Source organism: Panthera leo, chromosome E1 (genome assembly GCF_018350215.1).
Source record: "Panthera leo isolate Ple1 chromosome E1, P.leo_Ple1_pat1.1, whole genome shotgun sequence".
NCBI classification, from domain to species: Eukaryota; Metazoa; Chordata; class Mammalia; order Carnivora; family Felidae; genus Panthera; species Panthera leo.
In genome coordinates, this window is record NC_056692.1 from 42,139,055 (window position 1) to 42,165,894 (window position 26,840).

Below are 26,840 nucleotides of genomic sequence, written 5' to 3' on the forward strand. Positions count from 1 at the left end.
GAGGAACTGCCAAACTGTTTCCCAGAGGGGCTACCCCATTTTACAATTCCACTAGCAATGTAGGAGTAATCCAGTTTTTCCATCTCCTCTCCAACATATGTTACGATGTCTTTTTAACTTTGGCCATCCTAATATGTGTGAAGTGGTAAACTACTGTGGTTTTGTGGATAATGAGTTTTAAATATAACTATATAGGGGTGCCTGGGTGGCTCAGTTGGTTAAACATCCACCTCTTGATTTCGGCTCCAGTCATGTTCTCACAGTTCATGAGTTCAAGCTCTACACTGGGTTCTGCTCTGACAGTGTGGAGCCTGCTTGGGATTCTCTCTCTCCCTCTTTCTCCGTCCCTCCCCTGCTCGCATTTGCTCTTCCTCTCAACATAAATGAATCAAAACTTAAAAAAAATAGATACAACTATATAGCCCTCAAAATCATATCTGGAGGCAAAGGTTTGACCTCTTTGTAAAATTTAAAGGAGCATAATTCATAAGAACTGCTTAGGCCTAAAGCAAATGCAATAGCAGCATCTCAGTTCAGAGCTCTCTTTTCAGGACTGTCACTCACAGACTATCATTATTTCTTAGGTTGCTTTACCTTTTCAGACTACAACAGAACATATAGCCTCATATATGAGTCTCCACCACAATGTATCACTGTAATAAATGTAAATGTGCAGGGCCAGAAAACAGGTTGAAAACTGCAGAATGTAAGGCAGAATCATTTTAATTCATATTGGGAATGTGTATCAAAATGAAGAACAGAGTCAGAAATTCCCAGGAAGAGAATACAGAGTTTACCAGCAAATGAAGTTCCCAAAGGGTCTGTTTAGGGTTACCCCTGCCTGCTCACAAAAGCAGATGGTTTCCCTAAACAGAAACAAGAATTTTCTAAGGTTAACTAGATTGTGATAGCTGGATTTAAGAAGTCTATTCCCAACAAGAGCAGAGGCGGTGAGTACATAAGATTCAACAAGTGTACAGACTCAAAACATGCTCAGTTTTTGGAGGACTAGCCAAATAATGTCATTCTTTTATTAAGCAAAACAGTTCCAAAGAAAATAACACACACAGCAGTAACAAACTTGGATCTCTCTGCTACAGGTTACTAAAATAAAACTACAATGTCTCAAGTTCTTAGGAAGCCTTCCTCTTCATATCTGCTTTGCTTCTCCAGGCATAATCTCTTCAGAAGCTAATTATGCTGTTTAAGTCAACATCTACAAAGCTTTGGGATTCATAAATACTTTACGGCTTTCCTAATCTATTTCACCTGTTTATAATAATCAATTTACAGTTTTCTAAGGATAAACACTCCAGAAACACATGAAATATAGATTATATGTGTAGATTATCTTTAGTAGTATCTAAGTGGTTTCGCTTCTATTATTATTATTATATTATTATTATTATTATTATTATTATTATTATTATTTTCAAAGTAAGTTCTACGCCCCAATGTGGGGCTTGAACTCCCAACACTGAGATCAAGAGGTGCACGCTCCACTGGCTGACCTGGCCAGGCACCCCTGTGGTTACACTTCTTTTAGAAGAGTTCAGTTTCTTTTGTATTTTAGCCCTAAAATTATTTCTCTCTTATTTTATTTACTTTTTATTGCCTTTTAAACATTTCCATTTGTGTTTCCCTTGCAATGAGTATCAAAGTAGCACTGAAGAAAGGGAACCCAGTCTGAAGCTCCTCAAACCTGTAGTGGCTTGCCAGAGGTCCAATTGGTTTTGATGTGCTTATTGTCCTGATGCCCCGTGTGCCAAGCACACAGAGGAGCAAATACAGTAGAATATCTTGAGGGGCAAAACTGCAACAGTAAGCAGTGCAACTCCAAGTGGAGAGTGGCCAGTCCAAATCTGAATGAAGTCCATGTGAAGTCCAAAGATGATCATTCCTTCCATCACCAAGGAATTTCTCAGAAAATACTTCAACACAGAACCTATTTCAATTCTGAGTCATGAGGAAAACTAAGCCTTCTATTCCTTGGTAATACCAGATATACATAACAGTCAACGAAAAGTAAGCAATACTGCCCCAAAATAATTGTAACAGTTTAGACAGAGTTAACTAAATCACGCAGTCACAGATCCCATTGTGTACAATTCAGAACAGAGCAGTCATCGAGGGGTACTTACTATAGGCTTAATCTGTTTTAGTTCAGCTATTTACAGCTCATAAAACCACTATTTTTACTGTTGAAACAGACCTTGGTATTAAATGAAACTTCAGTCTTTTCAAGAAACGTGAAAGGGGTTTTCACACTGAAGCTATTTTAGCAGGTTGAAAGCATTCTTTCCTCTGACCAAGACACTGATTCTTTCTAAAAAGAATTGCCCAAAGCCGCTAATTTATATGTACCAGATTTTGATAAACTGGATGCGACTACTGCAGATGGTTTTGAAATTGCAAAGAAGTTGGACCCAACACTTAAAGATGAATAAGGAGGCAGCTTTTCAATGTGCTGCTTCTCCACTGTCAATTAGAACCGTGTGTGTGGAGAGAAAAGGAAGGTCTGGGCCTGGGTCACAAACTCAAATGTTTAGAAGGATTTGGCAGTCAATATAGTGAATCACACAGGTTGATGTAAGAGACATCTAATTGAAGAGTGAGCATGTGACTTTCTAAAGAGATAGCAACTCTTCAGCTTTAGCCAACTGTTATGTTGAAATGCAGGCCCAATGTTCTTAGGTATTTCAATTTTTCAAGATAAGACAAAGCCTGAATTATATAAAATCTCATTTTTAAAAGACAGAGAACCAATCAAAATTAAATGGGAAAAATCTAACACTACAAAGACCAGACAAAATACATCTGTGGGACAATTTGTGACCTCTGGTTTATGTATTGGAGGCTGGTGAAGAGGACCCTTAGTGGCACAAATAAAAGAGAGTAAGACTGGGAGAATCCTGACTAGGTGGCAAGGCACCAAAGAAAGCAAAACAATAACAAAAAAACCAGTGTTAAGATAAGGTACTATTATTACTGTGTTGCTACAAATTGACTTCTGGGAAACAATGTTCTTTGTAGTTTGAAATTTAGGCCCTCTGAAAAGCTCAAGAAAATGGTTTCCATGATCATATCCACTAGTAGACCTGTTTTTAGCTATGCAAAATAATCAAAGATGCAAGGAGGTAGAGATGAAAAATGTTTAGTTTCAAAGTAACCTTAACTGTACTGTAATTAAGCCAAGAGGGATAGAAGATGGATACTAATGTTTATTAAGCTCTGAGGCATATTAGGACTAACTTACATAAAAAGGAATCACAGATTGAGCTAGCTTTTGAAGAATGGAGAGGACTACCCTTCAAAATGTATTGAAATTATCACCTTAAAATGAGAGTTAAACTGCTGAAAAGAGCCAAAATGTCTAATTAGCTTTCTCATCTTTAAAAAAGCTGGGTCTTCATATTTGCAGGGTAGTGACTTTCTTCACAAAAATCTTGGAAATTTTGAGAAAAACTAGTGAATAGGGAGAGGCACATGATAACAACCCCCCAAAATCACCACAAAACGTGGGTGACCACACAGCCCTTTTTTGAGAGATTATTTGTGCTTAATAAAGATAAGGGCGTGTTCAGAATCCTGTCTATACTACTAGTTTTACCACTAACAGGATAGATTATTTCTCTGGAAATTTTAATAGTAAAAATTTGATGGAAGATGCAAACTAGGGATTACTAATATAGGGGTTGAATGTACTTACCTATTATCTCAGATTCATAATAATCCTGTGTGCCTTCCTGGAAGACAAGACAGGGTGTCTTTATGATTTTAGAGCATGAATTTGGAAAATGGTAGGTCCATTTGTATGGTAAGTTCATGTCCATCAAAGAGGAATGAAAAACAGGACATAGCTCCTCTTAGAGGTTATTTAGCTGTGTTGTACCAAGGGCAATTAAAGGCTCTTTAGAAATTCTAAGTAAAGGGAAGAGAACTATAAAAAAATTTAGTACTGTGCACTTTTTTGTTTATATATTTACAGCATTGTTTCAAGATTCTACTCTATCTGCACTAAGAGGGCAGTATAAAGAAAGATGAAAAAGCCTATGTTTCAACCAAATACAGAACACTCCGCCAAAACCAAAGAAAACAACAAACTCACACTACATTCATTCTTTTTTTAATACCTAAGATGGGCTTTTGAGCATGGTGAAGAAACAGGCTCACATGCATTCATTAACCATACCAGCTAAAGATTTCTTCCCAGACCAAGGACTGCAGACATTTTTCTATGTTAATGGAGAAAGGTAGTCCATAAGTTCCTTATAAGAAACCCTTAATTTTGTATTTTCATTTTTAAATGAAATGATAATCTAAAAAATAGTATTTGGGATCATCTAGATGAGCACTTTACAAATGTTTATAACATGATGAGGGACTTAAAATGACAGTGATTTGTTTGTACCAAGGAAAGGCCAAATGATTTTGCAATATCATATGTCTTTGAAAGTTTTTCAGTAGTCTTAATAGAACAGGGTTTCTCAACCTCAGCACTACTGACATTTTGGGCCAGGTATTCTGTGTTGCAAGGAGCTTTCCTGTGCATTGTAGGATATTTAGAAGCACCTCTACCCACTACATGCCAGTAGCACCATCTTCCTAATTGTGGTAATCAACAATGTCAAGTGTTCCCTAGAGGACAAAACTCCCCATGTGGAAAACCACTGCAACAGAGAAACATGGAGAGAGAATGAAGTCATCCCAAGGTGCACAGAACAGACATGTCAAATTCAAATGAACCAGAGCTGTAACAATTACTACTACTCTCAAGTTGAAAGCAGCATCACTAAAACATTATCATCCCTCACATTAATGCTGTCGATGTGAATTTCACTAGTTCTGCATTTCTGCTCAGATTTCATTTGTAATTCTGTTGCTTGGATAGAATATTTTCCCTTAAAAAGCAATCTAAACATTGCTCAAGTCTGAATTATACTTTTCCTGGTTTATTTTTTTTCTAATAGAAACTTTACTCAAGAGACTTCTCATCAACTAAAAATGTAACCTTTCTAAATGTCCTTCTGGTGCCTAAAGTTTCTTCTGGAGTCCTAATTTATCAGACAACTCTTTTTTTTTTTTTTTTTTTTTTTTTTTTTTTTTTAAGTACGCTTTAAGCCCAACGTTGGGCCTGAATTCACGACCCTAAGATCAAGAGTCACATGCTCCACCGACTGAGCCAGCCAGGCGCCCCACAGACAATTTTGTCCCCCGTAGACAATTCTTAATTGAAGAAATTTTTAGAGCCCAAAAAGGTGGTTGTGTGTTTAGATGCTACAAGTCTTTCTCAATTCCATAAAAAATAACCCCCAAATTTGAATTATGTATACGCTGAGAAGCCATAAAAATTATTGGATAAGCAATATTTGCTGTTGTAACTCTTTCTTGACAGATGTTTCTTTGAAAAAGTAAGGTAACTCCAGTATATATCTTGTCCATATATATCCTCTCTATATTTCTCTTCTTCAAATTAAGCAGACCTTGATAATACACAATGTCCAAAGGTGTATCAAAAGTTCAAAAGCTGTCTTGGATACAATTCTATCAGTGGAAGCATCTTAAATTGGTTAGGTGTGGTTAAACATGAGAGAGATTGTTGCAAAAAGTGTAACAGGTTACAAACTATCCTTGTGCTAGTAAAGCTTAAAGCTTGCTCTTTACTTGTGCACTGAAATCTTATGGCTGGTTGAAAGATGAAGCAAAGGTATTTAAAAAAAAAAGTTGGTTCAACAGATCCACTTAAGACAGCATTCCAGCAATGCTCACAAATCTTACAAGTTTAACAAATACAACTATTATGCCTTCAAAGACCTAGTAAATTCTGCTAAAATCACCCAACATCAAATGGCTCAAAATTATTCAATAAGCCAGAAATTTAAAGATCCATTTCTTTCTTCTAAAATCCCCCCTGGGCCACCTTCTTTATGCCAGTATCTAGTTAGGTACAATTTTATTTTCTAAGTCAGTGAAAGCAAAAAAGACTGCAAAGAAAGTATAATTTACTTTTTAGCAAGCTCTTCAACATGCAGCATCAGAGGTTTTTGTTAAAGTTAGAACAGCATCTAATTCTTTTTCCTTCTCAAGATTTATCTAGTTTCCAAGGTATACCAAATAACAAAATAACTTACTGATAGGAAATAGTAGCCAATAAAGCATGAACTCCTGTATATAGAAGATGAAGCACCCATAGTCTGGGATAACTATTCAAAGTTTAACATGTTCACAAAGAGAGAGAAAGGGAAATAAAACTCCTAGTGATCCTCAGTTGAACTACCAAATTAAATACAAATTCAGAAAATAATCAAAGCCAAAAACTTTATGCAAGATTTATGAAGCTCACAATTCTCTACATAAATTCTTGGAAGAGGGAGGTCTATGTCAGGACTTGTCACTGAAAAAAAAAAGTAAGTCAGATAGACCTCAGATAAAGACTGGCAGATATAAGAAACCATAGTCACCAAGCTTTTTGGGGTACATTTATAAAATTCAATAATTCTAACAAATAAAGTGTTTTGTTAGCAAGCAACTATTCCTCACCTGCTTGTGTGCATGATCATAGGAGTTGATGTGGTTGTCAAATTCCTGATGTTTCTGATATTGCTTATCACAGAGTTCACAGTAAAAGTTGGCTCTGAGGTCTTCCAGTGCTTTGGCAATGGCCTTCTCTTTGTCAACATAATCCTGTAAGAACCACAAAATACAAACAAAAAATGAACTTAGAATTTTAAGTGAATGGTATAAAGACGGTTATTTAGCGGTACTAGCAAAAACTAGATGGAACACAAGCGGCAATTAGGTGGGTAATTTGTGTGTACTAATAGTTGTCTTCAAATAAATAAACATTCAAAAAGAGTTCCATGTTTATTTATTTTTGAGAAAGAGAGAGCGTGAGCAGGAGAGGGGCAGAGAAAGGGAGACGAAAGAGGATCCAAAGCCGGTTCCAGGCTCTGAGCTCTGTCAGCACAGAGCCCGATGCGGGGCTCAAACTCAGGAACCATGAGATCATGACTTGACCCGAAACCAGATGAGTAACTGACTGAACCACCCCAGTGGTCCCCTGCCCCCCCGAAAGAGTTTAATTTTACTTTGCCTTTTGGCATTATGGTGGCATCCCCTACTCCTACCTCTGGCTAAAAAAAAAACAAAAACAAAAACAAAACAAAACAAAACAAAAAAAAAAAAAACAACCCCAAGCAACCAGAAATGAGAAACAAACAAAATTTTTTGAATGTTTATTTTGAGAGAGAGAGAGCACACAGCAGGGCAGGAGCAGAGAGAGAGGGAGACACAGAATCTGAAGCAGGCTCCAGGCTCTGAGCTGTCAGCAGAGTCAACACGGGGCTCGAACCCATGAACTTCAAGATCATGACCTAAGATGAAGTGGGATGCTTAACCAACTGAACCACCCAGACACCCCCAAAAAGAGTTTAATTTTACTTTGCCTTTTAGCATATGGTAGCATCCCCTACTCCTACCCCTGGCTAAAAAACCCCCCAAACAACCAGAAATAAAAAACACAATTTGTACTGCAGTGTAAGGAACCATAGAAATATCCTCAAAAGAGGCAACAGAGGGGCGGCTGGGTGGCTTAGTCGGTTAAGCGTCCAACTTCGGCTCAGGTCATGATCTCGCAGTTTGTGAGTTCAAACCCCGCATCAGGCTCTGTGCTGACAGCTCGGAGCCTGGAGCCTGGAGCCTGCTTCGGATTCTGTGTTTCCCTCTCTCTCTGCCCCTCCCCTGGTCATGCTCTGTCTCTCTCTCTCTCAAAAATAAATAAATGTAAAAAAAAAAAAAAAAGTTAAAAAAAAAGAGGCAATAGAAAATAAAACAAATCAAATAACTGAAATTGGTATCAGGCTGTGATGGGCAAAGGCTCTCCTTAGGACATGTGGGTAGTGACACAGGAACTTGGGGTTTGAGCAAGATGGGGGAGCTAGATCACAGAAGCCTCATTAATAAATCAAAGAACCTGTGAGTGGGCTGGAGAGTACTTAAGACCTCTGCATCTTGGCAGAGGGGAAAAAAAATCCTCTCAGTGGGGCACCTAGGTGGCTCAGTAGGTTAAACATCTGACTCCTGGTTTCTGCTCAGGTCCTGATCTCGCAGTTTTGTGAGTTCAGTCGGTAGAGCATGTGACTTGATCTCAGGGTAGTGAGTTCATGCCCCATGTTGGGCATGAAGCCTACTTAAAACAAAATAAAACAACAAAACATAAACAAAACAAAAAAACCTAGGCAGACTGCAGAAAGAACCAAATAAGAACCGTAAAAAATAAACCAAAAAATTCATCAGCTACCTAGAGGATGGATGAAAAAAATAGGCCAGACACACCTCAAAAAAGATGCAGTAGGGAAGTGAAAATGTTCTGGAATTAGATTGTAGCAATGGTTGTACAAGCTTATGGAATACACTAAAAGCCACTTTAAAAAGATGAATTTTATAGTATTCAATTTATATGTCAATTTAAAAAAGATGTAGTAGGGGTGCCTGGGTGGCTCAGTCGGTTAAGCGTCCGACTTCAGCTCAGGTCACGATCTCGCGGTCCGTGAGTTCGAGCCCCGCGTCGGGGTCTGGGCTGATGGCTCAGAGCCTGGAGCCTGCTTCCGAGTCTGTGTCTCCCTCTGTCTCTGCCCCTCCCCCGTTCATGCTCTGTTTCTCTCTGTCTCAAAAATAAATAAACGTTAAAAAAAAAATTTTTTTTAAAAAAGATGTGGTAAAATAAAAGAGGTAGACGTCAGTTTGAGATTACTTGGAATGAGGTACAGAGACAGATAATATGCAAGAGAGGTTTAGAAGCCACAGAGTATACAGTATTTACACATGTACAAGTGGAATCCCAGAAAAACAGGATAGCATAGATGAGAGAAAAATATTTGAAGATATAAAGGCTGAGAATTTTTCCAAACTAGTTAAAGACATAACTCCACAGATACAGGAAGCACAAAGTATACCACACAGGCTAAATAAAAATGTGCACCTAGATACACTGCAATGAAACTACAAAAGGACTAAAGACCATCAAATCCTAAGACACACAGAAAAAACTTAAAGATTACCCACAATCAGACAGCAGACTCAAAAGCAATGTAAAGTTGAAGACAGTGTGCTTAGAGAAAATACATGTCACATGTATACCAAATGACCTATTTTTCAGAAGTGATTAAATTAAGGCATTTCCAGATAAAAGTTTTACCACCAAGAGATTCATTAAAAAGAACCTTCCTAGGGGCACCTGGGTGGCTCAGTCAGTTGGGCATCCGACTTCAGCTCAGGTCATGATCTCGCGGTTCACAAGTTTGAGCCCTGCATCAGGCTCTGTGCTGACAGCTCAGAGCCTGGAACCTGCTTCGGATTCTGTGTCTCCCTCTCTCTCTGTTCCTCCCCTACTCACACTCCTGTCTCTCTCAAAAATGAATAAAAAGATTTTTTTTAAATAAAAAAAAAAACCTTCCTAATAAAGCAGTATTTCTGAAATCATAGATTGTAATTCACCAGTAAGTCATGACATTAGTTTAGCAAATTATAGCAGGCACAGAAAAGGAAAAAAAAAACCCAAAACCAGAAAAATACAGAATATAGTTCACATAAGGGTAAATTCTGTCTTGTAAAACTTTTGTTTCAGTTGTAAGTGGTTGCAGTATTAAACATATTTAATTTTTGAGAGAGGGAGACAGCATGAGCAGGGAAGAGTCACAGTGGGGGGACAAGGAGTGAGAGAATTTTTTTTTAACTTTATTTTTTAAAATTTACATCCAAATTAGTTAGCATATAGTGCAACAATGATTTCAGTAGTTGATTCCTTAATGCCCCTTACCTATTTAGCCCACTCCCCCTCCCACATCCCCTCCAGTAACTCTCTGTTTGTTCTCCATATTTAGGAGTCTCTTCTGTTTTGTCCCCCTCCGCGTTTTTATATTATTTTTGTTTCCCTTCCCTTATATTCATCTGTTTTGTCTCTTCAAGTCCTCATATGAGTGAAGTCATATATTTGTCTTTCTCTAATTTCGCTTAGAATACTATCTCCAGTTCCATCCACGTAGTTGCAAATGGCAAGATTTCATTCTTTTTGATTGCTGAGTAATACTCCATTGTATATGTATACCACATCTTTATCCATTCATCCATCGATGGACACTTGGGCTCTTTCCATACTTTGGCTATTGTTAACAGTGCTGCTATAAACATGGGGGTGCATGTGTCCCTTTGAAACAGCACACCTGTATCCCTTGGATAAATACCTAGTAGTGCAATTGCTGGGTTGTAGGGTAGTTCTATTTTTAGTTTTTTGAGGAACCTCCATACTGTTTTCCAGAGTGGCTGGACCAGCTTGCATTCTCACCAACAATGCAAAAGAGATTCTCTTTCTCTGCATCCTCGCCAACATCTGTTGTGGCCTGAGTTGTTAATGTTAATGTTAGCCATTCTGACAGGTGTAAGGTGGTATCTCATTGGGGTTTTGATATGCATTTCCGTGATGAGTGATGTTAAGCATTGTTTCATGTGTCAGTTGGCCATCTGGATGTCTTCTTTGGAGAAGTGTCTATTCATGTCTTTTGCCCATTTCTTCACTGGATTATTTGTTTTTTGGGGGTTGAGTTTGGTAAGTTCTTTGTAGATTTTGGGTACTAACCCTTTATCTGATATGTCATTTACAAATATCTTCTCCCATTCTGTCGGTTGCTTTTTAGTTTTGCTGATTGTTTCCTTCGCTGTGCAGAAGCTTTTTATTCTGATGACGTCCTAGTAGTTCATTTTTGCTTTTGTTTCCCTTGCCTCCAGAGACGTGTCGAGTAAGAAGTTGCTGCGGCCAAGATCAAAGAGGTTTTTGCCCGCTTTCTCCTTGAGGATCCTGATGGCTTCCTGTCTTACATTTAGGTCTTTCATCCATTTTGAGTTTATTTTTGTGTATGGTGTAAGAAAGTGGTCCAGGTTCATTCTTCTTCATGTCGCTGTCCAGTTTTCCCAGCACCACTTGCTGAAGAGACTGTCTTTATTTCATTGGATATTCTTTCCTGCCTTATCAAAGATTAGTTGGCCATACGTTTGTGGGTCCATTTCTGGGTTCTCTCCTCTGTTCATTGATCTGAGTGTCTGTTCTTGTGCCAGTACCATACTGTCTTGATGATTCCAGCTTTGTAGTATAGCTTGAAGTCTGGGATTGTGATGCCTCCTGCTTTGGTTTTCTTTTTCAAGATTGCTTTGGCTATTTAGGGTCTTTTCTGGTTCCACACAAATCTTAGGATTGTTCTAGCTCTGTGAAGACTGCTGGTGTTATTTTGATAGGTAGGGATTGCATTGAATATGTAGATTGCTTTGGGTACTATCGACATTTTAACAATATTTGTTCTTCCTATCCAGGAGCATGGAATCTTTTCTCATTTTTTTGTGTCTTCTTCAATTTCTTTCAGAAGCTTTCTATAGTTTTCAGTGTATAGACTTTCTACCTCTTTGGTTAGATTTATTCCTAAGTATTTTATGGTTTTGGGTGCAACTGTAAATGGGATTGATTCCTTGATTTCTCTTTCTGTTGCTTCATTGTTGGTGAATAGGAATGCAACTCATTTCTGTGCATTGATTGTATATCCTGCAACTTTGCTGAATTCATGAATCAGTTCTAGCAGTTTTTTGGTGGAATCTTTTGGGTTTTCCATATAGAGTATCATGTCATCTGCAAAGAGTGGAAGTTTGACCTTCTTCTGGCCGATGTGGATGCCTTTCATTTCTTTGTGTTGTCTGGTTGCAGAGGCTAAGACTTCGAATACTATGTTGAATAACAGTGGCAAGAGTGGACATCCCTGTCTTGTTCCTGACCATAGGGGGAAAGCTGTCAGTTTTTCCCCATTGAGGATATTAGCGTTGGGTCGTTCATATACGGCTTTTATGATCTCGAGGTATGATCCTTCTATCCCTACTTTCTTGAGGGTTTTTATCAAGAAAGGATGCTGTATTTTGTCAAATGCTTTCTCTACATCTATTGAGAGGATCATATGGTTTTTGTCCTTTCTTTTATTGGATGTGATGAATCACGTTGATTGTTTTGCGGATATTGAACCAGCCCTGCATCCTAGGTATAAATCCCACTTGGTTGTGGTAAATAATTTTTTTAATGTATTGTTGGATCCAGTTGGCTAATATCTTGTTGAGGATTTTTGCATGCATGTTCATCAGGGAAATTGGTCTATAGTTCTCCTTTTTAGTGGGGTGAGAGAGAATATCTTAAGCAGGCTCCACCCTGAGTGTAGAGCCCGAAGCGGGGTTCGATTCCATGACCCTGTGATCATGACCTGAGCCAAAATCAAGAGTCAGACACTCAACCAACCAAGCCACCCAGGCAGCCCTGTATTAAACATGTTTCTAACTGTGGACCTGAATGTCACTGTTTCCTTAAGAATATACTTTAGGGAAAAAGGAAAATGATGCCAGTAAAAAGGTCTGAAATACTGAAAGTAAATGGTAAGCAATAAAAATATATGATACACACACACACACACACACAAATACATAACAAAAACAAAAAAATATAACAAAAATTATATAAATATAGACATATATATACACACACACATGTATACACATAATAACAAAAACAATACCTAGTTTGCAGGACTGAAAAAGGATAAAAAGCAAAATGCTAGCTGATATAGCCAAATGTAACAGAAGAGGGCATTCAAAGTTTAAATGTTCTCGAGTCCTTCTAATGCGATGGAGTTAACTTTAGACTTTGTTAAATTAAGCATAATTTAAACTCCCAAGGGTAATTATTAGAAGAACAGAAATAGTGAAGGGAAAAAAAGAAAACTTCAATTTTATAAAGGTAAGACAGGACAGAAAAATCAGCAAAATATAAAGTAAAAAGGCAGATAAGAAATCACAAGAAATGTAAAGGTACTGGGACCCCTGGGTGGCTCAGTTGGTTAGGCGTCCAACTCTTCATCTTGGCTCAGGTCATGATCTCATGGTTTTGTTGAGTTTAAGCCCCATGTCAGGTTCCATACTGACAGCATCAAGCCTGCTTGGGATTCTCTCTCTCCCTCTCTCAAAATAAATACATAAACATTAAAAAAAAAAAAAAGAAAGAAAGAAAGAAAAAGAAATAAAAGAAAAAGAAAAAAGAAATGTAGATGTACTAAAAAAAAAAAATCACCAGAAAAACAAAATCCAACTACATGTTGATCACAAGAGATATCCCCAAACTCAAGAAACAACTCAGAAAGTTGGAAGTTAAAGGACAGAAAAAGATGTATGTCGGGCAAATACTAGCCGAAATAAAGCTGGAGCAACTATATCAATACTCAACTTAATTAACTTTTTTTCTTCTAAGTAATCTCTACAAGCAATGTGGGGCTTGAACTCATGACCCCAAGATCAAGAGTCACATGCTCTACTCACTGAGCCAGCCAGGCGCCCCATCTTTTTTTTAGACTTTAAGGCAAAAGCATTACTTGAGACTGTGGCCAGTTATGGAATTAAATATTAAGAGGCTATTCTCCAAATAAGCTGCACTGCTAATCTGAAAAGCCAACACAGACATGTTGGTTATCCACTGGTCTTAATGAGGTTTTGGCTCAAAACTGTGGGACTGACCCAAAAAGGTGGTCCAATTTGCCTCAGCAGTTCCATTTAAAAGCTAGACATCAAAAGACATCTCAAAACAAGCTGAGTACATGATCTTTGAATGAATTTGAACTGCATGGGTCCACGTACATGAGGATTTTTTCCAATAAGTATATTGGAAAGTTTTTGGAGATCTGCAACAATTTGAAAAAATTTGCAGATAAACCACATAGTCTAAAAAATACCAACAAGAAAAAAAGAAAAAAAGAAAAAAGAAAAAAGAAAAAAACAGTGTGTCATTAATGCATAAAACACTTGTAGATACTAGTTTATCATTTATTACCATAAAACACATGCAAACCTATTACAAACAGTTAAAATTTATCAAAACTTATGTACACACTTACAGACCTTAAATGGTACCACTGGCAGAGAGAAATGTGAACAAATGTAAAGATGATGTATTAAATCATAACTGCATAAAGAACTACAGTACATGCTGTACTACTGTAATAATTTCACAGCTATCTCCTGTTGCTGCTGGGGTGAGCTCAAGTGTTGAGAATATCCACTTAAAATGCTGTGTGATGTTAATCATCTCTGCATGAGCAGTTCATCTCTCTAGCAAATTGGGTACTGCAGTGAAAAGTGATCTCTCCTAGTTCTTGTGTATTTTTCATCATGTTTAGTGCAATACTGTAAACCTTGAATAACACCACAGGACCCACACAAAGTGCCACTCGTGATGCTGTAAATGCTCACAAGCAGAAAAAAGTCATGACATTACAAGAAAAAGGTGAACTGCTAGATAAATACCATAGATTTACATCAGCAACAGTGGTTGCCTGACATTTGAAGATAAATGAATCCAATGTAAGGACCATTAGAAAGAAAGAAAGAAAGAAAGAAAGAAAGAAAGAAAGAAAGGAAGGAAGGAAGGAAGGAAGGAAGGAAGGAAGGAAGGAAGAAAGAAAGAAAGAAAGAAAGAAAGAAAGAAAGAAGAAACCTGTGAAGCTGCCACTGCAGCTGAATTAGCCGGTGCAAAAACCTTGCACTTTTTGTGCAAAACCTTTCAATCTCGTATTGAAAAGGAAGCTTTTGTGTGTTTAGGATTGCTATAAGAAAGGAATACATACGGACTCTGATACGGTTAAAAAACAGTGAAGTGATTATATGACAACTTAAAGCAAAAGGTGAAGGATCTAAAGCTAGAGAATTTAATGCAGGCAAAAGATGGTTGGATAATTTTATAAAGAGGTCTGGCCAAAACCTATCAAGATAACAGGAAAAGCGGCTTCTTCCAACCAGGATGCAGCAGACAAGTTCCCAGACGCCATTAAGAAAATCCCTGAGGAAAAAGGTTATCTGTCTGAACAAGTTTTTAATGCAGATAAAAGTGTCCTACTCTGGGGATGGGATGCCACACATGACATTTATTAGCAAGAAAGAGAAGCAGACACCAGGATTTAAGGCAGGAGGGGAGAGGCTAACACTACTGTTTTATGCAAATACAGTTGGGTTTATGATCAGGACTGCCCTTACCTATAAAGCTAACTTCCACCTCCACCCCTACCCCAACCCCTAGCCTTAAAGTGAAAAAATAAACACCAGCTATCAGTCTTTTGGTTGTACAAGAAGGCTTGGACAAGAAGAATGCTTTTTCTGGATTGCTTCCATCAGTGCTTTGTCCCTGAAGTCAGGAAGTACTTGCCAGTACAGACTGCCTTTTAAAGTTCTTCTGATACTGGACAATCCCTCAGCCACCCAGAACCTGGTGAATTCAGCAAAGGCACTGAAGTAGTCTTTCTGCCCCCAAACACAAGGTCTTTAATTCAGCCTCTAGATCACGGGGTTATTATACACAGTACACTACAGAAAGGATTGTGAACACTATGAAGGAGAACCCCAAGAGAGAGAATATGAAAGTCTGGGAGGATTACACCACTGAAGATGCCATTGTTGTTACAGAAAAAGCCGTGAAAGCCATAACATTTCCAAATAATAAATTCCTGCCGGAGAAAACTGTGTCCAGATGTTGTGCATGATTTCACAGAATTTATAATAGAGCCAATCACAGAAATCACAGAAGAAATAGTAAATGGGGGGAGGGGAAGTGATGGTGGTGGGGAAGGGTGCAATATATGGATCTTGAAGAAATTCAAGAGCTAACAGAGGGATTAACAGAAGACAACTCAATGGAGACAACTGCTTCCACACCAGAGCCAGACAATAAAGAAGAAAATGTAGAAGCAGCAGTGCCAGAGAACAAGTTGGCAGTAATCCATCTGGAAGAAGGGTTCTGATTATTCAAGACTGCTTTTGACTTCTTTTACCACATGGACCCATCTAGGACACAAGCACTGAAATTAAAGCAAATGGCGGAAGACAATGAATAGAAACATTTTTTTGAAAATGAAAAAGCAAAATAAATAAATAAATAAATAAATAAATAAATAAATAAATAAATAAATAAATAAGACAGAAATAATGACGTATTTCCATAAAGTTATACTAAGTGTGCCAGCTTCTCCTACCTCCCCTTCTACCTCCTTCTACCCTTGATACAAGACCAACCCCTCTTCTTCCTCCTCAGCCTTCTCAATGTGAAGATGAAGAAAACCTTTATCATAATCCACTTCCACTTAATGACCAGTAATATAATCATCATGCCATATAGTTAATAAACTTATCTGCTGTGTATGTGTGTTACTGTCTTTGTGTGAAAATCTAGTAACTATATGACAAGAATTCTGAGAGATGTTTTTATGTCATCATCATTTCCCAAGTACTCATAATGTAGGACATCCTGTGCAAGGCTGTATGGAAGTGGATAGCCTATCCTTACTTAGGAATAAGGTAAGTAACACTTGATGGAAAGTAATAATGTGTTGGTTTTCTTAACTATTTTATAACTTTGCTTTCAAAGAATTATATTATGTACTGTATGGCTCTCTTATAACTGGAGAAGCTGAGTATCAAGCTATCAACTCAGGGAAATATCTATATATCTATGCAGATATATAGATATATATTTTAATGTAACAATGTTTCAGTAATGTATTAAGAACATGTGGTATGCCATAAAAATTTTATAAGCATTCATTAGTGTATAGTCTAGGCTACTGTGAAGTAACTGCACTGATTAGGTCACCATAAAGCAATCATACTACTGCTTCTTCATTATCAATATATGAATCCTTATAATTTCTTTTTCATGTTAGCTTTTCATTTTTTAAATGTTTGCTTATTTTTGAGAGAGAGCAAGAGTGTGAGCAGAGCAGGGCAGAGACAGAGGAAGAGGAGAGAGAGAATCTAAAGCAGGCTCCGTGCTGTCAACACAGAGCCCAATGTGGGGCTTGAACTAATGAACCATGAGATCACGACCTGAGCGAAAATCAAGAGTCAGATGCTTAACCAACTGAGCCACCGAGGCTCCTCTACCTTTTTTATTTTTGATTACAGTATTAATGATAAGTACAACGGCTACAACATTTTGTGTCATATAAGACAATATTGAGGTAGGTACTGACAGATTATTCATCTTGTAAACAGATAACATCAACTCATAGTACCGATACGGTACAGTACAGTAAATGTATCTTCTCTTTCTTTAAAAAAAATTTTTTTAATGTTTATTTATTTTTGAGAGAGAGAGACACACACACACAGAGTGAGCAGGGGAGGGACAGAGAGAGAGGGAGACACAGAATCCGAAGCAGGCTCCAAGTTCTGAGCTGTCAGCACAAAGCCCGACATGGGGCTCAAACTCACAAGCCATGAGATCATGACCTGAGCCCAAGTTGGACACTTAACTGGCTGAGCCACCTGTGTTCTCTTTCTTATGATTTTAATATTTTCTTTTCTCTAGCTTACTTTAAGAATATATAATAGATAAGGAATGATAAATGACTACTGGTGCATCTGGGGGGCTCACTCAGTTGAGCATCTGATTCTATTTCATCTCAGGTCATAATCCCACGGTCATGGGATTGAACCCTCTATCAGGCTCTGCACTGAAAGTGGAGCCTGGTTGGGATTCTGTCTCTCCCTCTGCCCCTCTCTCCCGCTCACTCTCTCTCTAAAATAAATAAAATTTAAAAAAAGACAAATGATTACTTGTTAGCCTTTTACAGCAAGGGTAGATATATTAGTCTCACAATTAGTAGCTCCTCTAGTTAATAGATTTAAAGATAAGTCTCATTTCAAAGCCTTCGGACATTGGCCTCCTATTCAGTTTCATATCTTCTGGATACATTTTTAAGGCAGTTCTATCATCTACCATTTCTCACATAAGCTAGTTAATCAGTAAACAAGAAAAGGTTGCTGTATTTTGTGGAATGTCAGTATTGAACTAGTTTGGATAAATTTATTAAAACTACAAAGTGAACATACAGCACACTGTAATTTTTGCCATATTCAATCATTCAGCATCATTTCTGCTAAGCAGCCTGGGTAGTTTCATGTTGTCTGGCTATTAAGCAACTTGTGGATAGCCTTCTTTATCAGTGCTGGTTTTCCCAAGATAGAAATCAGAAAACTCACTTTCTCAACCTCCCTTAAAACCAGGGTTCAGGGGTACCTGGGTGGCTCAGTTGGTTAAGCATCTGACTTTGGCTCAGGTCATGATCTCAGGGTTTGTAAATTCGAGCCCCATGTCCCCATGTCGGGCTCTGCACTCACAGTGAGGAGCCTGCTTGAGATTCCTTTCCTCTCTCTCTGCCCGTTCCCCGTGTGCACGAACACATGCTCTCCCTCTCTCAAAATAAATAAATAAACTTTAAAAAAAAAAACCAAAAGACAAAAAAACCCCAGGGTTCAGACATATGATCTTCCCATCAGATACAACTGCCTAAGACTTCTACTTGAAAACAATACATAAAATGTATTCTTTAGAATATTTCTTTTTTTTTTTTAAGTTTCTTTATTTTGAGACAGAGACAGTGCAAGTTGGGGCGGGACAGAGAGAGAGGGAGAAAGGAGAATCCCAAGGAGGCTCTTTGCTGCCAGCACAGCCTGATGTGGGGCTTGAACTCATGAAACTGTGAGATCATGACCTGAGCCAAAGCCAAGAGTCAGACACTTAATGTACTGACCACCTAGGCACCCCTAGAATATTTCTATTTCGGACAGTATACCAAATAAATCTGGCTTTTCCCCTTATTTCAAAGAAATTATTTATTCAACTCGTATTTACTGACTACTTATGTGTCAGGCATTATGTTGAATACAGTATATAAACGGGCAAATAGACACAGTCTCTCTCCTCAAGGCCCCTTCTGCCCAGTACTGTAGACAGACTATAAGAAAGTGAACAAACAAAATTTTATAATTATAAATGATAAAAGAGAGTGTTACAAGAGAATGAGGTAGAGTGGAGGATTTATTTAAATTGGGTGATGAGGGAAGATTTCTAAGCTAACACCTAAAGATAAAAAAGAACCTAAAGGATGAAAAAAAGAACCAAATGAAAGATAATGAAACATAACGTCATAACCATTCAGTGCCTACGGACAGTGTTAGAAAGAAAAAAGAGTGCCCAGGTCTGAATATGAAGAACTCTAACATCTAAAGTTCAGGCAGAAAAGAAGGGACCAAAAAGGAATCTATATAGAAGCAGTAAGGGAGATAGGAAGGAGGAATCTAGGAAAGTATAAAATCTTCAAAAACAAGAGAAAAGAAAAGGCTTTAAAGAGGAAAAAATGGTCAATTGTATTGAATGCTGCCAAGAAACAAAATGGAATACAAGTTTTGGGGGCATCTGGGTGGCTCAGTTGGTTAAGTGTCCGACTTTGGCTCAGGTCATGATCTCATGGTTCATGGGTTTGAGCCCTGTGTCAGGCTCTGTGCTGACAGCCTGGAGCCTGTTTCAGATTCTCTGTCTCCCTCTCTGCTCCTCCCCTGCTCCCATTCTGCACCCCTCTCTCTCAAAAATAAATATTAAATTTTTTTTAAAAAAATATGTAATACAAGTTTGAAAAAGCCTACTGGACTTAGCAAAAACAGGTGTTTTGTGGCCTTGAATAAAGTGGTTCAGTGAAAAGTGCTAAAGCCAGTCCAAAAGGGTTGACTAGTACATAAAGAAAAGGGTAGGGATAAGAGACTACGAAAGGAAAAAAGGAAGGGAATGAAGATGATTTCACCATGTTGTAATTCTGGATAAAACAAAACATTAAAAAATTATTCATTCATTCATTCATTCATTCGTTTTAAGTAGGCTTTAAAAAAATTTTTTTTAACGTTTATTTATTTTTGAGACAGAGAGAGACAGAGAATGAATGGGGGAGGGTCAGAGAGAGAGGGAGACACAGAATCCGAAACAGGCTCCAGGCTCCGAGCGGTCAGCACAGAGCCCGACGCGGGGCTCAAACTCACGGACCGCGAGATCATGACCTGAGCTGAAGTCGGACGCTTAACCGACTGAGCCACCCAGGCGTCCCTGTTGTAAGTAGGCTTTATGCCCAGTTTGGAGCCCAATCAATGCATGGCATGAACTTCTGACCCTGAGATCAAGAACTGAGTCAAGATCCAAAAGTAGGACGCTTAACCGACTGAGCCAGCCAGACACCCCAAAACACAAAAAATTTAACATAGAGCTGAGCTCAACAAGACAGAGAAATCCCTAGATGCTTGAAGATTAGGCCTCAGGACCTTGATGGTAAGAGGCTAATTAAGCTCTCCCTGCGAAAAGTTCAGAAATAGGAAGAGTTCTCTGCATGGGGCACCTGGCTGGCTCAGCTGATAGAACATGCATTTTTTTTTTTTTATTCCATGTATGTTGATTCTTTTTATCTATTTATTTTTAGTTTTTAATTATAAGATGCTTCAAACATATAGAAAAGCAGAGAACATATTAGTAATAGCACCAGTGTATGCACTGTCCCATGAACCCAACATAGAGCATGCAACTCTTGATCTTGGGGTTGGGAGTTCAAGCCCCATGTTGAGTGTAAAGATTACTTAAAAAAATAAATAAATATGGGCGCCTGGGTGGCTTAGTTGGTTAAGCGTCCAACTTCGGCTCAGGTCATGATCTCATGTTTCATGAGTTCGAGCCCTGCATCGGGCTTTGTGCTGACAGCTCAGAGCCTAGAGCCTCTTCAGATGCTGTGTCTCCCCTCTCTCTGTGCCCCTCCCTCGTGTGAACTCTCCTTCAAAAAATAAACATTAAGAAAAAAAATAGTAATAAGTAAGAATTTAAAAAAAAAGAAAGCTGTCTTCATCCTTGAAACAGGAACTAAAAAAATTTCACTATTATCATTACCTGCTGTCTCTTAAACGCATCAAGAAACTCGCCATCTATCAGGATATAAACAAATTAAGAGATTGGAATTTCAGACCAGTTCACTGGTGGACCTAAAGGATTTACACTTTCTACTCACAGCAGGAACACCTAGGTCAGGTATTAACATTTTGAGACCTCCAATTAAAGACTGTATAATGTTTCCTATATGGTTTTTGTAAGCATTCTACCTGGTTAAGGAAGGTTCTTTCTTATCAATTTGGACAAGACTTTTCATCATGCATGAATGAAGAATGTTATATACTGCTTTTTTTTTTTTTTTTTTTTTACATTTATTGAGATGATCATATAGTTTTTTCCCTTTAATCTCTTAATGTGGTTGACTATATTTCTAACATTAAATCAATTTTGCATTCCTGGCATAACTGATACATCCTAAATTGGTTCGGTAATTGCTCGTGTTTTAAGATTTGCATCTGTATTATAAATCAGAATATCATGTAAGTATCCTTGTCAGGATTTAGCATCAAGGTGGTACTAGACTCTCACTAAATGAGCGGGGAGTTTTTTCTTCATTTTCAATTCTCTGGAAGATTAGAAATTATTGGTTAAGACTGAAGTGACTTCCTATATGAATTTTGACAGAATTCACTAAGTGAAGTTAATTGGGCTTTCTGGAAAGACTTTTTTACTACAGATTCAATTTATATAATAGGTACAGAACTACTGAAGTTTTCTTTCTTTTCTTTTTTTTTTTTTTAGTGTACTTTAGCAAGTTCTATTTCTTAGGAATTTGTCCATTTAAATCTTATTTTTGCATTCAATGGAATAAAGTTATTCATAATATTTTTATCTTTTAGTGCTGCCTACTACATCTGCAATAATGTCTGTTTTCATTATGGATACTGGTTTTCTAAGTTCTTTTCTTTCTTAATATCACAAGTACATCAAACAGCTAACTTTTGGCTTTGTTTTATGCTTCATTTTTGTTTTCTTAATCTTTTATTATTTCTTTGTGTTTACTTTGCTATTCTTTCTCTAACTTCCTGAGAGAAACATTTACTTCATTTCTTGCTTTCTCTAACACAGCATTTAAGGATATATATTTGCTATCAAATATATTACTTGAGGGGGCACCTGGGTGGCTCAGTTGATTAAGTGTCCGACTTCAGCTCAGGTCATGATCTCATGGTTCATGAGTTCAAGCCCCGCATCGGGCTCTGTGCTGCAGCTCAGAGCCTGGAATCTGCTTCGGATTCTGTGTGTCTCCCTCTCTCTCTGCCCCTCCCTCTCTCTCAAAATACATACTCCCTCTCTCTCAAAAATAAATAAACATTAAAAAAAAAATTGAATGGGAATGTAAGCTGTTGCAGCCACTCTGGAAAAAGTACGGAGGTTCCTCAAAAAAGTAAAAAGAGAACTACCCTATGACCTACGAATTGCACTACTAGGTATTTATCCAAGGGATACAGGTGTGCTGTTTCGAAGGGACACATGCACCCCAATGTTTATAAGCAGCACTATCAACAACAGCCAAAGTATGGAAAGAGCCCAAATGTCCATCGATGGATGAATGGATAAAGAAGATGTGGTATGTGGATAAAGAAGATGTGGTATGTGGATAAAGAAGATACACACACACACACACACACACACACACACACACTGGAGTATTACTTGGCAATCAAAAAGAATGAAATCTTGCCATTTGCAACTACGTGGATGCAACTGGAGGGTATTATGCTAAGTGAAATTAGTCACAGAAAGACAAATATATGACTTCACTCATATGAGGACTTTAAAGAGACAAAACAGATGAACATAAGGGATGGGAAGCAAAAATAATATAAGAACAGGGAGGGGGACAAAACATAAGAGACTCATAAATATGGAGAACAAACAGAGGGTTACTGGAAGGGGTACAGGAGGGGGGATGGGCTAAACGGGTAAGGGGCACTGAGGAATCTACTCCTGAAATCATTGTTGCACTATACGCTAATTTGGATATAAACTAAAAAAATAAAATTAAAAAAGAGTGTGTAAATTAGTGAATGAAGCACATATTTATAACAATATGTAAATAAATGCATCAAAAATTTTAAAAAATTAAAATATGTTACTTAAGGCTACTTCTATAAATTGTGAAATACAGTATTTGTATCTTTCAGTTCAAAATATTTTCCAGTTACCACCGTGAATTTTTCTTCCACTGACTGGAAACTAACAATTTTCTCAAAATATAACAGGGTTTTGTTTTGTTTTTTTTTAATCATACCTTTTATTTTAAAACTTGGTTGCTTTGTGGCTTGCTTGATTTCAATTCTTCAAAATTGTTGATACACAGATTATGGTAGAAAATTTTGATTAAATAAATGTTCCATATATCTTCAAAATTTTTGATTTTCAGTGATTGTGGATTCATAGTTCTATACCAACCATTAGGTGAAATTTGTTAATGTACTATTCAAATCTTTCAAATGTCTTTTGTTGATTTTTCTCCTACTTTTTAAATCAGTTACTGAAGGAGATACATTAAAATCTCCCACTATTGTGGTAAATATAAAATTTCTCCTTACAGTTGTCAGTTTTCGTGTTGTATATATTTGTATGGTAGAACAGATTTTTAAAAATAAATCCTTTTTCCCTCTTCCCACTTTAAGGATCATGACCAATAATCTTAACTTGTTTCTTATCTTCAAATTTACCTATTTTTTTTGGTAGAGATTGGGCATAGTACATCTTGAAAGGCATGTTCCCTGGCCAGTCTATTTGAAAGCTAACTTACAATATGGTTTAAACTGCAGTTTTCTGTAACTAATCCTTTAAAAAGGAAAATACTAAAGTTCTCAATTTATTATTCTTAAAATACCTCATCCGCTGAAAAATAAAAGGCTTAGCAATACTTTCAAGTTCCCAAAGGAATCTTAAATAACAATTTTTACTGCTACTACCATCTACTGTGTACCAGGCACTGTGTTTTCAAATACAAATGCAATCATCCCAACAGAGTATTAGCTCTATAGTTTTTACAAAGGCAACAAATAGGCAAGTAACAGAAACCTGAGGCCTACTAATAATCATCACCAAATGTCAAATAAATGCTGTAATCAAAAGAGATCCTCTTCACCAAAACAAGTACCTCTTTCAGTGTGAGCACCCAACATGCAAGACTGGCTTCATTTAAGTACCTTATACTTCTGTCTCAATTCTTCTGTGTCTTCTTTTTCTACTTCTAGGACACGGCGCCGTTCGGTAGCATCTTCAGCATAATCAAGCTTCACAAAAATAGATATAATTAGTCTTCATTCCTAAAGAACCCCCAATTAACTATTAAAAAGTCATTTGTACAACTACAGTATTGCATGGAAATTAAAAACTTCATATTATAAACTCAGCCACCTCTTGCTTTATTGTCATCTCACAAGAAATATGTGTGCAAAATAGCTAATTAATCCTTTTGTGCTGGTGGTTCCCAACAGGCACATTTTTGATAATAACAGACTTTACTTCAACGTTTAATGCCAAAGAATTAGGAATGAATGGAGAAAAGATTTTAGGCAATGAAAAGAAGGTATCACAGATGACAGCTGTACACATGGGCAAAGCTTCTACCACAACAAACATGTTTAGAGTTGAACAACAATGGCTAATGAAATGAGCACCAGGGTCTGGGTTTGAAGTCTGATCTTGCCTTGTGGTACAACCCTGGGCAAAACATTCAGCTTCGTGGAGCGCCCGGGTGGCTCAGTCAGTTAGGCATCCAATGCATGATTTCAGCTTGGGACATGAGATTGAGCCCTGCATAGGGCTCAGTGCTGAGCATGGAGCTTGCTTGGGGTTCTCTCCCTCCCTCTCCCTCTGCCTCTCCCTTGCTTGCAAGCGCCTTCTTCTAAAAAAACAAAAAACAAACAAAACAAAACAAAACCACAACATCCAACTTCTTCATGCCTCTGTTAAAATAGGGGAATTATCTGTCATCTACCTGCCTCAAAAGCAGCAGTAGGTGAGAATGTAAAAAAAATATATATTTTGGGGGGCATCTGGGTGGTTCAGTCGGGTAAGCATCCGAATCTTGGTTTTAGCTCAGGTCACGACCTCGCGGTTTCATGGGTTCGAATCCCATGTCGGGCTCTGCACTGCCAGTCCAGAGCCTGCTTGGGGTTTCCTCCCTCTCTCTCTCTCTCTCTCTGTCCCTCCCCCACCTGCACTGTCTCTCTCTCAAAATAAATCAATTTTTAAAAAATTTTTAAAAATATATATTTCAACTTTTTATTTTAGAGAGAACACATGAGTGCGGGAGAGGGGCAGAGGGAGAGAGAATTTCTATTTATTTTTTAAAGGTTTATTTTTATGTTTGAGAGAAAGAGTGCAAGCGGGAGAGGGGCAGAGAGAGAGGGAGACAGAGGATCCAAAGCAGGCTCTGAATTGACAGCAGGGAGCCTGATGTAGGTTCAAACTCACAAACTGTGAGACCATGACCTGAGCTGAAGTCGGATGCTTAACCAACTGAGCCACCCAGGTACCACGAGAAATTTTAAGTTTATTTACTTAGTTTGAGAGAGAAAGCACACATGTGAGTGGGGAGGGGCAGAGAGAGAATCCCAAGCAGGCTCCACACCGTCAGCAAGGAGCCTGATGCGGGGCTTGAACTCAGTAACTGTGAGATCATGACCTGAGCTGAAATCAAGAGTCAGATGTTTAACAGACTGAACCACCCAGGTGCCCTGAGAATTTTAAGCAGGCTCCATGCTCAGTGCTGAGTCCGTGACTCTGGGATCATGATCTGAGCTGAAATCAAGAGTCAGACATTCGACCAACTGAGCCACCCAGGCACCCCAGAATGTACAATATATTTTTAAATGACCAAAGAAAAATATTAACACTACATTCTAATAAATGTATTCTTTTTTTTTTAAATATATGAAATACATTGTCAAATTGGTTTCCATACAACACCTAGTACTCATCCCAACAGGTGCCCTCCTCAATACCCACCACCCACCCTCTTCTCCCTCCCACCCCCCATCAGCCCTCAGTTTGCTCTCAGTTTTTAAGAGTCTCTTATTGCTTTGGCTCTTTCCCACTCTAAGCTCTTTTTTTTTTTTTTTTTTTTCCTTCCCCTCCCTCATGGGTTCCTGTTAAGTTTCTCAGGATCCACATAAGAGTGAACACATATGGTATCTTTCTCTGTACGGCTTATTTCACTTAGCATCACACTCTCCAGTTCCATCCACGTTGCTACAAAAGGCCATATTTCATTCTTTCTCATTGCCACGTAGTATTCCATTGTGTATATAAACCACAATTCCTTTATCCATTCATCAGTTGATGGACATTTAGGCTCTTTCCATAATCTGGCTATTGTTGAGAGTGCTGCTATAAACACTGGGGTACTGTGATAAATGTATTCTTGCATTAGCAACTGAATTTGGAATATCAATAAATACAACATTAAAAAAAATAAACTAACGAGATCAATTTACCTCCATTTCCATGCGACCCATGCCCATGACATCATATTTGACGACAATCGGAATGGGATCTGTTCTCCCTGTAACAGGAACACATAATCAAGGTAAGAGGCAAAGCTAAGCCAACAGTTCACTTCATACATTGGGTTTGGGTGGTTAGAGATCTTGCCTTGGAGTGCAGAGACCAGAAAGCTACAGTGAACCAAACACAAGCCATTCTCACAGCTTACGACCAAACCTACCTCTCCCAGTTTAAGCCCAACTAACCACCTTGGTTGACGTTCCAGTTGGAAATAATTCCAGATTACTATGGCAAAATTAAATAAATAATGCAAAGCACTTCTAAGCAATGGCACCAGGAGATTTAAAATCAAAAACTTCAGAAATTGCTTTTTAAAAAGACCCCCAAATAACTTTCCATTAAGAATCATTTCACTCTTACTATCTACTGACATCCCCCCACATACACTTTTAAAACCAGTAACAAATACTTCAAATTACATGCTTAAATAAAAGGGCACTGTTTCAAACATGATACAGGAAAACTGCAACTAGGTAACTGCAACTCAGCA

At 37.9% G+C, this 26,840-nt stretch overlaps 1 protein-coding gene across 8 annotated transcripts in view; it reads right to left on the reverse strand.

Moving 5' to 3' along the window:
* Positions 1-26,840, reverse strand: part of GPATCH8 (G-patch domain containing 8) — a 101,941-nt gene that overhangs the window by 18,727 nt on the left and 56,374 nt on the right. For all 8 annotated transcript variants that reach the window (XM_042915872.1, XM_042915877.1, XM_042915873.1 and 5 more), the window contains 3 exons: positions 26,281-26,348; positions 23,986-24,072; positions 6,541-6,684 (listed from right to left, as the gene is read on the reverse strand). In XM_042915872.1, coding sequence (XP_042771806.1) covers positions 6,541-6,684; positions 23,986-24,072; positions 26,281-26,348 — 299 coding nt within the window. The remainder of the gene's footprint in view (positions 1-6,540; positions 6,685-23,985; positions 24,073-26,280; positions 26,349-26,840) is intronic.